This window comes from Sciurus carolinensis, chromosome 16, assembly GCF_902686445.1.
Source record: "Sciurus carolinensis chromosome 16, mSciCar1.2, whole genome shotgun sequence".
Taxonomy (NCBI): domain Eukaryota; kingdom Metazoa; phylum Chordata; class Mammalia; order Rodentia; family Sciuridae; genus Sciurus; species Sciurus carolinensis.
This window is the reverse complement of record NC_062228.1, coordinates 33,160,800-33,177,023: the sequence shown is the minus strand read 5'-3', so window position 1 is coordinate 33,177,023 and position 16,224 is coordinate 33,160,800. Positions and strand designations below refer to the sequence as shown.

At 36.6% G+C, this 16,224-nt stretch overlaps 1 protein-coding gene across 1 annotated transcript; it reads left to right on the top strand.

The window, feature by feature from the left end:
• Window positions 1–2,794: 2,794 nt before the first annotated feature.
• Window positions 2,795–15,810, top strand: Cnep1r1 (CTD nuclear envelope phosphatase 1 regulatory subunit 1). The gene is made up of 6 exons (XM_047529769.1): window positions 2,795–2,925; window positions 3,923–3,994; window positions 6,829–6,902; window positions 10,306–10,415; window positions 10,541–10,595; window positions 14,459–15,810. The coding sequence occupies exons 1-6, from the start codon at window positions 2,901–2,903 to the stop codon at window positions 14,498–14,500; spliced, it is 378 nt and encodes a 125-aa protein (XP_047385725.1). The 5' UTR covers window positions 2,795–2,900; the 3' UTR covers window positions 14,501–15,810.
• Window positions 15,811–16,224: the final 414 nt, after the last annotated feature.

Sequence of the window (16,224 nt, the reverse complement as noted above, 5' to 3'; positions counted from 1 at the left end):
GCCCATCACAGTCATAGTATATGCTTTGGAGGGTTCTAAGTTGAAGAGAGAAATGCTATATTTTTAGTGTTTTACAAACCACTATTGGGAATGGGATCTATACAGTGGCGTGGACGGGATCGTAGCAGTGGAGGTGGGGAGAAATGATGGAATATTAATGTGTGTTGAGGGTTGAGCCTGCTGATCCTCTGTACCACGTGGAAAATGGAAATGGAGAATAACTCCGGCTACAGGGTTTGGGGACTAATCAGCTCATTTGCTCATCTATACTTATCTGGGAAGGGGTTTGATAGCACCCCTTGGCTCACAGAGCTCCTGAACTATCAAAAGCAGAGTGCCAGACCCCCCATGAAAGATCACAAACTTTAGCTACTTCTTCAGACATCCCTCTTAGAAGTCAATTTTCATCTTATCATGTGTTTAAGGTCTTTGGTGTTCTGTCTTTGTGTGTGTGTGTGTGTGTGTGTGTGTGTGTATACACATGTTACTGGGATTGAATCCAGGGGCACTCCAACATTGAGCTACATGCCCAGTCCTTCTTATTTTATATTTTGAGACAGGGTCCCTTTAAGTTGCCCAGGCTGGCCCTGAACTTGCCTCAACTTCTCCAGTCCCTGGGATTACAGGCAGGTGCCATCATGCCTCACACATCTTCTGGTTTTATACTAAACTCTACTTGTATCAACAGTAGGAATGATTGTTATAGAATCTTGCAACCTCCATTCACATCCCAGGGCCTGGAACAATCCTTAAATACTTGTTAATATCATCTAGTGAAATCCCATCAATATAATGTTTCTACAAACCTGTTCCCTTTGGTCTCCCCATTGCCGTAGGTTCCAAATTCCTTAGCTGGACTCTGAGGTTCTATTTTTCTCTTCTCCTCCCTTACTCAAGTCCTATGATCCACACAGACAGAGGCCCATGACAGGCTAATAATATGCACCTCTTCAAAGGTTATGTTCGACATTTATTCGAGCACAGTTGAAAACAAAGAATGGAGAGGGAAGAGGCCAGGAGGTAGCCCTACCTCTTCCCTCTCTTGTCACAGGCTCTTGCTCAAAATTTGCACACCCACTCAGGCAAGCAAAAGCCCTGCAAAGATCAGAACTGCCTCTTTTGAAGGCAAGTTAGCAAACCTCCCACTTATCCTTTCCTCAGTTTGTCTCACTGCTCACATCCCCAGCAAAAGTCTGTCATAAAACAGATGTTCAATGGCCATTCTCTAAGCACTGCTGGGTGCCAAAGGGAAATGTGATGAATTGGACTTGGGGAGAAATGGAACATTGAGCAAGAAGTCAAAAGGGGTAGTTTGACTTAGGGCCTCCATTCAGGCTATGATGGGTAATTGCCAAGATCAGGGCTCATTTTTGCTTTTCTCAGCGGTAAAATTGGCCTATGAATACCTGCCTTTCAAACTTTCAAAAAACTTTTGTTTACTGGAACCCTGAGTTAGGTATATATGCTTTACATTTTGATAGGAACATAATGACCGTGTGCATGTGCACACAGCTGAAACAAAAGACCGTGAAACTAAATTTATCCTCATTTCCAATGATGTTACTTTTAAATTTTAGTTTAGTTCATTAAAAAATAATGGTTATGAATCATTAAATGGTTTTTATGACCTTATGGGTCTTGATCCACAGTTTTAAAAATATCACAGTGGAAGTTTAAATGAGATAATGCATGTAAAGGGTTTTGGTCCAGAGGCAGTCTCCCTAAATGGAAAAGTCTGAAAAGAGCTACAGTAGAGGAACCTACCAAATGAAGTAATAGGGGGTATGTCAATGAATGTTGCTGGCAAGTGAGGAAGAAGAAGGTTGAGAGTGAATAAAATACACAAAATACCAATAGTGAAAAAAAAATGCCTGCTGCATAAAAAAACCTTCTTAGCCCTCATCTTTGCATGGCTGGATACCTCTCTGCCATCTTCGTGTTCTCAGCTCAAATGTCCCTACCCCATGAAGCCCTCCCGGAATACTACTACAGTTAACCTTCTTTATCTCATTGAATCTTATTCCCCTGCTATTTCCTTCAAAAAAACTATCCCTATCTGAAATCAATTACTTCTTTGTAAGTTTATTGCTTGCTATAACTCTTACACTTTGAGGGCAGAAATCTCGTCTATCTTGCTCATAATTGTATAAAGTGCCTAGCACGTCATGCAATAAATAATTCTTTAATGAATGAATCATCACCAGGAAATAAGCATGAATGCACCGTAATAAAAAGTAAGTACTCGATCTCGTATAGATCGTTTTTAAAGTTATAGATATTGAGACTTCCTTATGGTTTATAAAAGATAGATGACGTCAGAAGGGAGAGAAATGCTTAAGGGACCAAGGAAAGAGGTGCCATAATTAAGAGAATCCACTATTTGGGGTTCTAGCTAATACCGTACGTATCTGATTTCCCCTTGAGCTCCTTGAGGGGAGGGACAACCTGTAGATTTCTGTATTCATCGATACCGACCAGAATACTGCCCGGAAGGTAGTGGGCGCTCAATCGCCATTTGATGAATGAAAGAAGCAAGCAGGGAATTATCAATGCGTGCACCAAAGAACGAAATGAATCGGGTAACTTGCAGTTCCTCCCCAGGGCAGGAGGCGGCATCCGCGTTACATCAGTCCGGCCTCCAGCAGTTCTTGGCCCCTCCGGCTGACCGTCCAACGCTGGATTCTCGAGGCTAGTGCGAAAATTAACCAATGGGAAATTGTCTTAGTTGGCGAGTCCAGCAGAGGTGTCCAATGAGCGCAGCGGATCTAACTAAGGGGCGGTGCAACGGGGAGGGGTAGAGGGGAGCGGTTAGAGGTGGGAGTTGGCGCTGTGGGCCGGGCGGGGGCCGCGGGGCTGAGATGCGGACGGGGCCGCGGCGGTGACCGGAGTTGCCGCCCGAAATGAACTCGCTGGAGCAGGCGGAAGGTAAGGTGGATCGCCTGGGACAGTCCTGGGGCTCCTGCCGGTAGCCAGCGGGGCTTCGGGGGGCCGGCGTCGCGGAGACCCCGCCCCGGGCAGAGGAGGCCGCGGAGGATGGAGTGATGCGGCCCAGAGCTTGGTGGGGGTGCGCGGGGGCCGGCCCGGTAGCCTCACGGCGGGGGCGGCGCGTCAGCTCTCTCCTCCCCCGCGCCCCCTCGCACCCCCTCACTCTCGCCACTCCCGCCCGAGCCGCGGAGCTCCTGCAGGACTGCAATTTTATTTTCTATCTGTTAGCAAACGCTTGCTCCTCGCAGGTTACAGAGTGCTGATTCCTTTTCATTTCGTACCTGGTACCCCGACGAATTGAATCCCTAATTCGTTCCGGTAGCTGTCGGGGTTAGGAAGTGCTTCTAGGTCTTAAGTCTAGAAACACCAATGTGGAAATGAAACCTTACTGTTTTTGAAAGCAAATACCTCGGGCGCTCCTGCCTTAGAGCAAGGTGTAGGCGCTTTGATGGTGCCACCAAGATCACCTTGTAACCCTTTCAGAGGGCTAACGGCCAGCGTATTTACACACACACGTATCAATAAATCTAGTAAAGAAATAGAGTTAGAAGGTGCAGTTGGGTAATTGCAGTCAAATAGACCTCGAAGACTTTGATGTTCTAGTAGAAAGTTCTTGGTTCCAACAGAATTAGAACTCGACTCCTTTTTAATCCTTTTATTTGCAGCCTCCAAAATTGGGTTTTGGTGCCGGCTGAAGTTGCTGATTTTCCACATACCAGTTTCTGAAGCTTCTAAAAGTGAACCAGCCAGTTTCCTCATATATGAAATTGGAAAGCCAATTTTTTTTTTGTCACGTTGTTAAAACTGTTACAGTTAAATAAACAATGCAGTGATACACATAAGTTGGTGTAAGATCTGAAGCACTTAAGTCTAACACTTCTTTTTCATAGATTCAAATTAGAGTGACTAATTAGAGAACTGAAATCTTTTTACCTAGATCTCAAGGCTTTCGAGAGGAGACTTACTGAATATATTCATTGCTTGCAACCTGCCACTGGTCGTTGGAGAAGTAAGTTCCCCAGTGTTTTTTATGGGAGGATAAACTGACAGTTGATCTTTTGTCCCTTATTAGGACTGATTTGCTTTTACATAAAACTTTTGATTAACAAATGCTTGCTTTACTAATCCATTAGATTTCTCTTTATATAATTTTAAATTTTATTTAACACCACAAACAATGCATTACAAAAAAATCTTTAAGAAAAGGAGCATTATAACTGGCTACCCTAAAAGAACAACCTATTTTCTATGGATGAATTTTTATTTTTCCATAAAAATACATATTTTAATTTTTTATTAAAAAGATAGTATAACTTAGATAACACAAGTAATAAAAATTTCAGTAACTCTGTTTAGCAGTTTTGCAGTTTGTCTACAAACTATTGAAATAAAATTTAAGAAAAGTCAGCTGGGTGCAGTGAAGTGCACTTTATAATCCCAGCTACCAAGGGAGGCAGAGACAGGAGAATTCAAAGTTCAAAGCTAGCAACTTCATGAGAACCTGTCTCAAAATGGAAAGGGCTGGGACTATCGCTCAGGGATAGACTGTTCCTGGGTTCAATCCCCAGCACTCAAAAAAAAAAAAAAAAATTGCTGGATGGAGTGACACACACCTGTAATCCCAGCAACTCAAGAGTCTGAGGCAGGAGGATCACATTTGGAGGCCAGCCTCAGCAACTTAGTAAGACCTTATCTCAAAATAAAATAAAAAGGGCAGGGAATGTAGCCCAGTGGTTGAGTGCCCCAGTTTCAATCCCCAGTACTAGAAAAAGAAAAATCTCATTTTGGCTGAGGTTATAGCTCAGTGATAGAGTATGTGCTTAGTTTGTGCTAGGCCTTCAGTTTGGTCCTCGGCATCAGAAAATTTAAAATCATAATATTTAGTATGTGTCTGCAAAGGTTATAAAATTCGTAGTTGAATTTTACAGCATAATTGTACTGCTTTGGAGCCTGACCCAGAAAAGCAATTAACATTATTACTATCTATTCATAAATATGAGTGCTGCAAAATGTTATTTGAATGAATTACAGTTACTGCCCCATGGAAATACGAACAAATACACAAGTGATGAGATAGCAAACAAAAAGCTTTGCTAACTTGTATTGGGACCAGTTTTTTTTTTTTTTTTTTTCAACAGGCTCTCATGTTATCCAGACTGGTCTCAACTTATGGGTTCAAGTGATCCTCCTGTCTCTGCCTCTTCTGTAACTGGGATTATAGGAACATGCCACCATGCTGGCTGTGGACCAGTCTTAATCCATTAAGTTCTGAGTTTTCAAATTCTATAAAGGGCCATGGGACATAATGAGCTAATACCTTGGATATTCATGATTGAAATTTAATTCCTGCCTAGAAGGAAGTATAGTAGCACACATTGAAGTCATACTTTTTTTATGGTGGTACTGGGGATGGAACCCAGGGCCTCAAGCATGTTAGGCAAGTGCTCTACTTCTGCACCCCAAGGACATAATTCATTTCTAGTGTAACTTAGTTTGCAGGACCAAAAATTTTGAAAATGTTGAAGTTAAGGATTTTTTCCCCCATAGGTCAGAGTTTTTTGTGAAATTTTTATTAGCTGTATTTTGTGAGATTTTAATCATACACCTCAATTCTGATTGGTCAGAATCTATAAGTAATGATTTTATCATATTCTCTGGTTTACCTAGGAATTGCTCCCCCCAATTTCACTGTTATTTGAGAATCTTTTAAAATGTGTATGTTGCTGCTGTTTTATAAAAATGTGATTTAATGAACACACTTTACTTTTTCTGTGACATGTGTCTCAATGCCTAAATATAAATGACAGCAGCTTGGTTAATGCACCAATCAAATCTTTCTGTATTTTAATTTTGGTTTTACTTATTTTAAGAAAATTGTGTAAAATTGTATATTTGTTTCTGGAAATATAGAATTATAAGAAGTTGAGTTTAATTAGAACAAATTTTAAAACTCCACATTACAAAAGAAATTGAGTTTTGTTTGTTCTTAGCTCAGAACATACTTTTGAGATTTTGATTCTGTTACTAGTTTTTTCAGTGATTTACCTCTTCCAATTCTGGGATGTTTTTTTACTCTTTGAAACTTGATCTACACATTTGAAAATTATGTGCATCCTAACTAAAAGACATGCAGCTGTCCTCATCTCCAGAATATAAACTAGGTCTTCATGCCCTTTTACAGTTTTTAGTAACACCATTCATTCTTAAGTTTTATTTATGATCTATTTAGAATTTCTAAAATAATTCTAGCTTAGTAGGAAGAAATAAAACTTTTACAAGTTCTAGCTGTAATTTCTACCCTCACTTTGCTTTAAGTCCTTAAGGAAAATCTGATACTGATTGGTCTGCTCTACGCTGACTCCATACTTCTAACACTGACCTTTGTTAATTCAGCAGCAGGCAGTTGTCTGCAAGGCAGAACCCTTTAAACAGAATTCTCAGTGCTTTCAAAAAGGAGTCTTTGTTTGGCTTGTTTACATTAAAAAACGAGAGGTTTTTGGTTGTTTTGTTTATCAGATCTGCAAAATCAACACAAAGCACAGTGAAAGTTATGTAACAGAATCTTACATTGATTCTTACATCTGTATTCTTGATTTTGATTTCATTAATCTTCATTCTCATAAATTCTAACTAATAAGGGAGTCGGTACCATTATCCATTACTGAGGTTCAGAATGTTTAAGAGAAGGTCATGTGGCAACTCCTAATTCTTGAATCCTGTCAATGAATTTTCCATTTAATAAAGTGCTACATTCTTTGGCTGTTATTTATTAGGAGCTGGTGGTTGTAGTATCAAATATTAAGGGTGCATTTGCTTACTAATTTCGTGTTTATCTTTCATCAGTGCTTCTTATAGTGGTATCTGTCTGTACAGCTACTGGTGCCTGGAACTGGTTAATAGATCCTGAGACACAAAAGGTAGAAGTTTTGTTTTAAAATATTTAGTAGATTAAATGAGATAATGGATATAGCAGTTCTTCGTTAATTGTAAAGTATTATTCATATGCTACCTGTAACTACTACTAATGATATTAATCATTTTATTAAAAATATGTCCTACATTAATTTGCTTAAGGAAAACTTTGACTGATTGTTATGAATTATTTTTACAAGGGAAAAGACCTAAGAAGTGTTACTCCATTTGTTATTTCTCAGTTCACTTCTGAATTTGTGAACAGATTTAACATTTTTTTACATATCTCATTTTTGTTTATTGTAATGTGAACATTATTTAGTGTCCTCAGTGCCAGCTTTTACGAATTATAATATTTTCTTCTGAGTTATCAATTAATACTTTTCTTCATCCATAAAGCATATGAGGTGATTTTATAGGAATCATGACAGAATAGCAAACTGTAAATGTGATTAAAAACCAAAATAGACCAGGAAGTCAAAACCAGGAAGGAAGCCAGGTTATTGGTATATAGCCTATGTAGCCCAGTATAGTTACCAGAATTGAGTTATCGATTATCTGAGTTACCTAATGAATGAAGTCACAGGTTAATTCTATGCTTTTCATTGTGAGGAGAACACATACCAGTCCTTGAGCTAGTAAAGTTTTTCTTTCTTGGCATTTATCTGTTAAAGAATTTCCTGCTTGGAGTTTAATATAGGAAATGCCAAGAGATCTCCCATTGGGCACTGTGCAGGAACATTTCTACGCCAAATGCAATAACAGATTTCATAATGTTATTTCTTGAAGCATTCTTTGATGAAAGCTGATAAAATGTTTCTCAAATTTCTGCCTCTTTCTCTACTATCTTGTGCCTTAGTTTCAAACTTGGGCTTTTTTAATAGAGAAGCAGTGGTCTTCAATTTTTCATGAACTTTTTCCCCCAGTGCAGGATTTATTTAGGTAGTAACAATGTTATAATGTTCACAAATCTTAAAAATCCATTCCCCCCTTTTTAATTAAAAAAAAAAAAAACTCTTTTCAGTTGTAGGTGGACACAGTACCTTTATTTAATTATTTTTTTTAATGTGCTGAGGATCAAACCCATGGTAGACAAGCATTCTACAACTGAGCTACACCCCCAGCCTCTTCCCCTCCCCTTTTTTAATACATATATTTTTTAGTTGTCAATGGACCTTTTTATTTTATTTATTCATATCTGGTGCTGAGAATTGAACCTAGTGCCTCACACATGCTACTCTACCACTGAGCTGTAACTCCCAACCCCCCCCTTTTAACCTCTAATTAGAATACTACTTTTTACCATTTTAAATATAAACTTTTAGGTTATACAGTAGAAAAGCATAGGAGTTAAGACTTTTTGTCATCAGATGACTAGGGTTTATTTACCATGTAGTTTCCCTGACTATCCACCAAAGGGGATATATAAAAGAATAAGGAAGCAAGGGAGGTTGGTGATGGAATTTTATGTTAATAGAGGGGTTTTATGGCAGACAGGAAACTCTCATGTGTGTTCATTTATAAAATTCTGATCTTAAGGCTGCGTTTGGTACTCATCTTTAGGGCGAGAGTAGAAAGGCTGGCAAGAAGATTGAAAAAGATCTACCTTGGGAAATGAGTCTGACTTCTAATTGGGAAAAATATAAGCTGATTTCAACTAGTTGAGATCTTAATAAAACACAGAATTAAATGTAATTTGAAATAGGACCAAAACTATGTAGTTAATATAATTTTCTAAATTAGGTGAGAATATAACCATTAGCCTTAGGGTTGACTCTTTTTATTTCAGTATTTAATAACCCCAGACCTGACAAGAGTCTTAACCAGCAATTGTGACTGAAGCAGGAGTTGAGTCGCAGAAGCCAGATGCTAGCTAGAAGAGACTATGGAGGAAAAAGGAATACAGCAGATGACTAGTCAAAGGGGATAGCTGCTGTTTAGATGCAGTCGATTGTTACTATGGAGGAAAGGAGGCTAAGACCGATTGACATAATTAAAAAATAAAGCACCGTATCTTATCTGCTAACATTATTCAAACCACACAGCTGGCTTATCAGAAGCAAAACTGTCCTCAGAGGTTTTAGGAAAACATTCCTGTGGGCATATTAGCCTTTCTTTAAGATCTAATCTTTTGGGGAATTTCTTCCCTCCTGATATTTTTAGCTTTTCATTTCTTTATTTGGCAGATTTATTTAAATAATGCCTTGATGAACTATCTACCTGATGCTCTTCTCTGTCTTGAAACATGCATAGGTGTTTACTTCTCTGTCTTAAAACAGGACACTTCTTCCTATGTTCATATAAGAATATATCACCAGTGAAACTTCATATCTTGTACAACCACAAGAATGGGATCCTAATTAGAATAAGTTATACTCCATGTATGTGTGATATATCAGATACACCCTATTGCCAAGTATATCTAAAAAGAACAAATTAAAAAAATAGGACACAACTCTTGGTGTAAGGGTGGAGTAGGGATGTGCTTAGCTTGATACTGTTGGTCCCATCTGGTTACTGGTCCCATTTGATTTCTCCCAAATGTTCTAAATGCTTGTCCTCTCTCTAGTCAGTCTGTTTTATTCCCCATTCATCTATTTCGTGTCTACTTTTATTCTAATCACAGGTCCTGAACTCTTGTCCCTCTGCATATCTTAGAATTGTGTATTGTCCTATTTTCTACCATCTTCCTGTTATACTCAGATCTAAAAAACCCTTTCTTTCTCTTGAATTTAGTTTTATTCAGATAGCTATGAATTGTTCTTCCCTACTTGAATGTTCTGTGACCTTTAAAATCTCAGTAGCTTCAAAAGCAAACCTGTTTTGCCTGGAGGAAGAATGGTGTTGCTGGAGCTGAGCCTTATAAGGGTTTGTGTGCAGGAGTTACAGATGGGAAAGGTAGCATGTGTGGGGAAGTGTGGCAGGACCAGATTATGACAGAGGTGGCCTGATTTTTAAGGAAATGTTTTTACCATGGTGTATATATACCATATTTTCTTTATCCATTCATCTTCTTTATCCATCCATTGTTTACAGGAAAGGTATCTAAGTCACCTTTAACTACAGGCCTCATTCATCTTCATTCACTGAACACAGAGTTCAGTAATATTTGTAGTAGGGTTGTTTTTGATAATAGGAATGAATTTGTAATGGTTTAGGTATTTGAAGTAAATGGAGTTATTTGAAATGAATGGAGTAGGTGTTGCTGTATTGTCTTGCTATATTAAAGGTATAAGATGTACATCATTTTTAGTTTTACAGGATAGCAATAGAGAACTAGGATTATTGGACTTCAAATTCTTGTACTTTAGATAATAAAAATACTATATTTATTTATGTACAGGTGGGGAGGTTGCGATCAGTATCTGAAGATTTAACATTTTTATATTTCACACTTTTCTTTTACAGGTGTCCTTCTTCACATCATTATGGAATCATCCATTTTTCACAATTAGCTGTATCACTCTAATAGGCTTGTTCTTTGCTGGAATACACAAGAGAGTAGTTGCACCGTCAATGTATCCTTTATCACAGATTGGCTTTATTCTCTGAACAAAACTTAAAGCACCTTCTCAGTTATGTAGGTGCTTGTTAGACGCTTACTTTTAAAATGAGAAATTTTCCTTTGACCACATTTATTCAGTATAGCTGCTCGATGTCGAACAGTATTAGCAGAGTACAATATGTCTTGTGATGATGTAAGTATTTTTTTTGTTAGAAAATTATAGACCTGCATGAAAGAACTGAAATGTTTAGCTTTAGAAAAAGATATTTTATTAATAATAAATTGTCTCTGTGAAATTAATAGAATGTCTCTTTTATAGTGTTGATTCTAAGACACAAGTTTTCTACATTTAATATCCCTACAATTGAGGTACATCTAATAATAGTATCTAATAGTTAAATTGGCAGAGTCGACAATCTTTATTAATGGCATGAAGTCATGATGTGTCCTTAAAATTGAAGCCATCCTAGATTCAATAAAATATGACAAATATTGGTCATAAACAGCTCAACACATGTTGGTTTATAAACTTTTATCTTGTGGTATTCAGTATCTTTGCAAAATAAAGACCTAGATTAATTTGTAGACTATGGATATATGGCCTACAATGTTTTAAAAAGTAGATCATGTACCAGTACATTACAAGTGTCCAAGTTTTGATTGTTACCTTCTATTTACTTATTTATAAAAGTATTTTTACCTCCATTTAAAAAATATTAAATGAATAATACCTGTTCATTGTATAAAATTAGAATAAAAACTAAAAGAAGCATTAAGGGACTGGGAATGTAACTCAGTGGGAGATCACTTGCCTGGCATGTGTGAGGCCCTGGGTTCCATTCTCAGCACCACAAAAAGGAAAAACGAATTAAAGTAAGAAACAGCTGGATCAATAGAAAAGAATAAAAACTGAACACATAGATTTTTAGAATTAGAGGATAAAAGTATTTCAAATTAAGAGAGAAAGAATTGGCTGTTCATTTGGAATAAAATGAATTTAGTTCTCCCCTTGCATCAGTTAAAAAAAAAAAAAAACTAAATTCCATAGAGATTTAAGTCTTAAATATGTTTAAAAAGACATTGGTAACCAGTCACAGTGGAACATTCCCATAATCCCATCTACTTGGGAGACTGAGGCAGGAGGATTGCTTGAGCCTAGGAATTTGGGTTGGCAGCATAGCTATACCTCATCTCCTAAATAGAGTAGTAAAAGACTGGAAAGCCCCATTTTTAGTCAGGGAAATGCAAAGTAAAGCTGTGAGTTTCCATTTGTTTTACCTGTCTAATTGACAAAAGTTAAATACCTTGATAACTCTACTACTCATGGTAAAATGAATGTACCTATATATTGCTGTGTTGGGAATATAAATTGGTACAGCTATATTGGACAGCAACTTTTCATTATTGTTATAAATTGTAATGTGCAGCCTCAGTCCTCCAGATGTATCCATTCTACCTCTGGATTACCCATCTGGTGGGGAACCATCACACTTGGAAAGAAGGAAGCAAATACAAGGTTGTTAATTGTAACATCCTTTACAGTACTGAAAAAATGGAAACAGTCTTTATATTTCTTAACAGGGAGTGGTAAAAATTGTGATGTAGTCATGTCTAAGAAAACGAAGTAAATCTGTGGGAGATTTCCAAAACAGAATGTTAAGCAGAAAAAGCAAATTACCAAACAATATGTAGAGTATGATACCATATTTTTTAAAATTTTATTTATGGAAATGTTCAAATGTAATTAAAGAGAAAAGTATAGTATAGTGAACGTCCCTGTATCCAGTGTCAGTAATCAACTCATAGCCATTCCTATTTTGTGTTCCTTTGTCTACATTCCTCTTCTGATTACTTTGAAACAAATCCCAAGTGATACATTTGACCTGTAATTATTTCCACACATTGGATACCAAATTTTTATTATTTATATATGTGAATGTAAATCCATAGAAAAATTATTTGGAAGAATCCATGCTAAAATTAGTTTCTGGAGAGAGAACTAGAATTTGAGTTACAGTGGCTTTAGCTTATCTGTATTGTTTGATTTTTTTTCTTTTTTGATAATGAGATTGCATTAATTAATCTTATGATTACAAATAGATTTAAAATAGGCTAACCCCATGGATAAACAAATAGGGGTATATTCATGCAATGAAATTCTACTTAGTATTTAAAAGGAACAAATTGTGAAACATGAACGAACATGGATGAAACTCAGAAACACACTGAAAGAAGCAGATACAAAAGAAGATACTGTGATCCACTTTATTGAAAGATCAAAAAGACAGGCCAAGCAGGAAGTGGTTCTGTCCCTGCGGAGTAGGGAATGGAAACCATTGGCTGGAATAAGGCACAGAGGATTTTTCTGGGTAGTGATGTTCCATAGCCTGCTCAGAGTGGTGGCTACATGAGCATCATGTTTGTCAGAACTCAGAACTGTACATGATAGGGGTATTTTCTTTCTGCGTTTTTTGTTTGGTTGGTTTTTGTCATTGTTGATTTTGTGTGTACATGGTGAGCCTAAAACCATTGAGCTCTACTCTCAGCCCTGTGCACTTTCTTGCATCAAAATTATACCTGAGTAAAATGTGGGAAAAGTATTCTAAGATATCAAGGAATTACCAAAAACAAAACAACCAAAATTTGAGTGAAAGAATCAAGAGATAACCAGAATTCTGACAACACTTTTGAACTGAAGAAAAAATAATTAAAACCACCTGAAATCTCACCAGCCAAAGATAACCACCATGTTTTGTATCCTGTATCTTCTCATTGACTTGTGGGGGGTGCTGGGGGTTCCTAATTAAACCTGGTCTTATGCATGTGAGTAACCACTCTTCCACTGAGCTAAAAATCCCCAGCCCTCTTGTTGACATTAAAAAGGAATATGTTCTAGATTTTTCAAACTTGCTTCTTTCACCACCAGTGATTGGGCACTAACCACATGCAAGGTCCCTTATTTGTGATTTTCCATTTTGTTTATTTGCATATTGTCCCATTTTTATGAATCATAATTTAATCCCTTATTGGTCAGACAGTTGTTTACCTGCTTTCCATACTATATGTGTTCGTGAAGACAGGGGACTTCCAGTTCATTACTGAATCCCAGCACTTCACACAGGGCCTGGCACATAGTATGTGCTTGATAAATTATTTTTAATACTTCTTTTTTAATATTTATTTTTTAGTTGTAGGTGGACACACTATCTTTATTTTTATGTGGTGCTGAGGATCAAACTCAGGGCCTCACTTGTGGTAGGTGAGCACTCTACCACTCAGCCACAACCCGAGCCCCAATAAATGTTGAATAAGTCCATTAATAATACTGTGAATGTCCTTGCACTTGAATGTAGTTTCCATCAGATAAATTCCTAGGATTGTTTGGATTGTATAGCTTGCACTTAATTATTTTTATTTATTTTTTTTTTGTAAACTTGACTCAGCTTACACAGAGTTTTATCAGCATAATGAACAACAGCAGTGTATAAATGTTCATTGTTCTAACCATTCACTTACTTTTTTAATGTGAGGAAATTAAAACTTTTTTTTTTTTCCGCAGTGCTGGGGATTGAACCCAGGGCCTTGTGTTCACAAGGCAAGCACTCTACCAACTGAGCTATATCCCCAGCCCACTAAAACTTTTATGTTAGAAAGAGAAATGTTTTTTGTGTTGTAGATTTTGGTAAGAAGCCTAAATCTGTGCATTTTATCAGGTGAATTGATTGACTGATTTCTAGGTAACCAGCGGGCAGGTAGTTCAAGTAAAAATGTATGCATTTTATTTTTTGTTTCTGATGCTCAAAATTGAACCCAGAGCTTCATGCATGCTAAGTATGCTCTCTACCCCTGAGTTACACCTCCAACTCTGTGCATGTGTGTTAAAGTAATAATTCAGTCCACACAAAGGAAGCTTGGAAAATATAACTGTTAATTGTTTAATCTTGACCAAGTATAGCAAAGTATTCTGATTCCCTGCAAATGTCCTTTAAAGCTTATAAATAAGTGGTGGTGTGTTAATAGAACTGTATTGAAAAAAATTATTTTTCTTTTTTACAGACAGGAAAACTAATTTTGAAACCTAGGCCTCATGTTCAATGACAATCTGCACTCATTGTTATAGGACCTAAAACAGTCTTTTCTTCAAATAAGTGATACAGCAAAAAGCCATAAAGGATTCCTTTTGCAGTTGGATATGTGAAGGTTATAGAACAACTGACAAGAAGTGTGCAATATATACCCAGATTATCCTGATGATGGTGATGACTCAAGTTTTATCAGTGCTTTGGTACCTTTGATTACCTGTGTTCAGTATTAGTGTCACTTTAGTACTTCAGCACCTGCAAAGATTTTTGCAGATGAAGTATGTATGTATGTTACTAAGTTAAACTTAGAAACAGAACCTCATTCAGTTTTTATAATGTATTTTTGCAAACTACTGTAAATAGCAAATCAATGCCAATGTTAAAGAGGAAAATGTTGTGTGGACTTTGTTCTCCTGCACCAGTATTTCAGGAACATCTGCTTGCCATCCCCACAGCTCTTCAAAACCAGCTATTATGTGTGCCTTTCATTCTTATCTCCTCTTTTAATTGTACTGTAGGAAAAACATTGGATTCCGCTTAGACTGAGGAAAACTCATCTCCATTATGTTGTAAGAAATTATAGATGTTTTGACAATTTTTGTTAAACCAGATACTGAACTCTAGCAACTATTGTCATATTTTTCAGTTCGTTGTTTTCATTTAATGCTTAATATCCTTTATATTTTTTTAAGAATTTTAAGAACACCCCAAAGTCTTCTGAATGTATGATTTTAGTTATAAATTATGTATTGTTTGGGGATTTGGTAGTCATTGTTTTAGATAATTGGATCGAATGCTGTGGTGGATATATTGTTACACTAGTTCTACACAGGTGTGACTGAGTGTCCTGCTCCATCCCCAGGATAACAGGAGCAGTGCCACAAACTAGAGTCTACAATTCTCACTGTTTAGAGAGCGTTAATGACATACTGTGTATGTATAACAGCCACATGTACCATAATAACCCTTAAAATTAAACTATTGGGATTGCTGTAAATATTTTAAAGTACTGGAGGTGCCTTTTACCTGTTTAATAGAAGATTTTGAAAGTTTAAATTATTTCATGAGCAATCTTTTAAATTTCATTTAACATAAAGCTGAAATTTCAATAATAAGACAAAAACTTTTTAACAAGGCTGCCATTTAACTTAAATGTGTTCATCTTGGCTTTCACATGTAAAAAATTTATTCTTTGAACCGCAGCAATAAAACCCTCTGCTCCTAAGAAGTCTTAGAGGGTATTCTATATATTCTGCTTTGTTTTATTTTCTGTAAATTTTGTAGGTAAATATGTGCATAAAATAAATACTTTATATATAAACTAGTGATTAGACTTTTTTCTTCACTTTATTATAAGTGTGATACTCTGAAAATAATTTTTTAAAACATACTCTGTGGATCAGATACAGGCTAATTCCAAACAAGATAATTTAACTCTGTATCCAGTAGAGCAAATGTTAAGTAGTAATTGTAGGTACCTAATTTATTAGGTTATGGTTACCTTTAATATGTCTTATTAATCATGACCTAGTAACATTGGCTTGCAATCAGAAAGTACAGGTTTTTTCATGTTGCTTTTTAAAAACTTGGATTGCTAGTTTCTTCCAAAACTATAAAACTGAAGAGGGATTTTATAGGTCCTTAATTTTTTTGAGTTATGAACTCTTGAATATTTAACAAAACCTTGACTTCTCTCCTCTAGAAAAAATATGCCTGTATACACGCATACACTTTGCATGC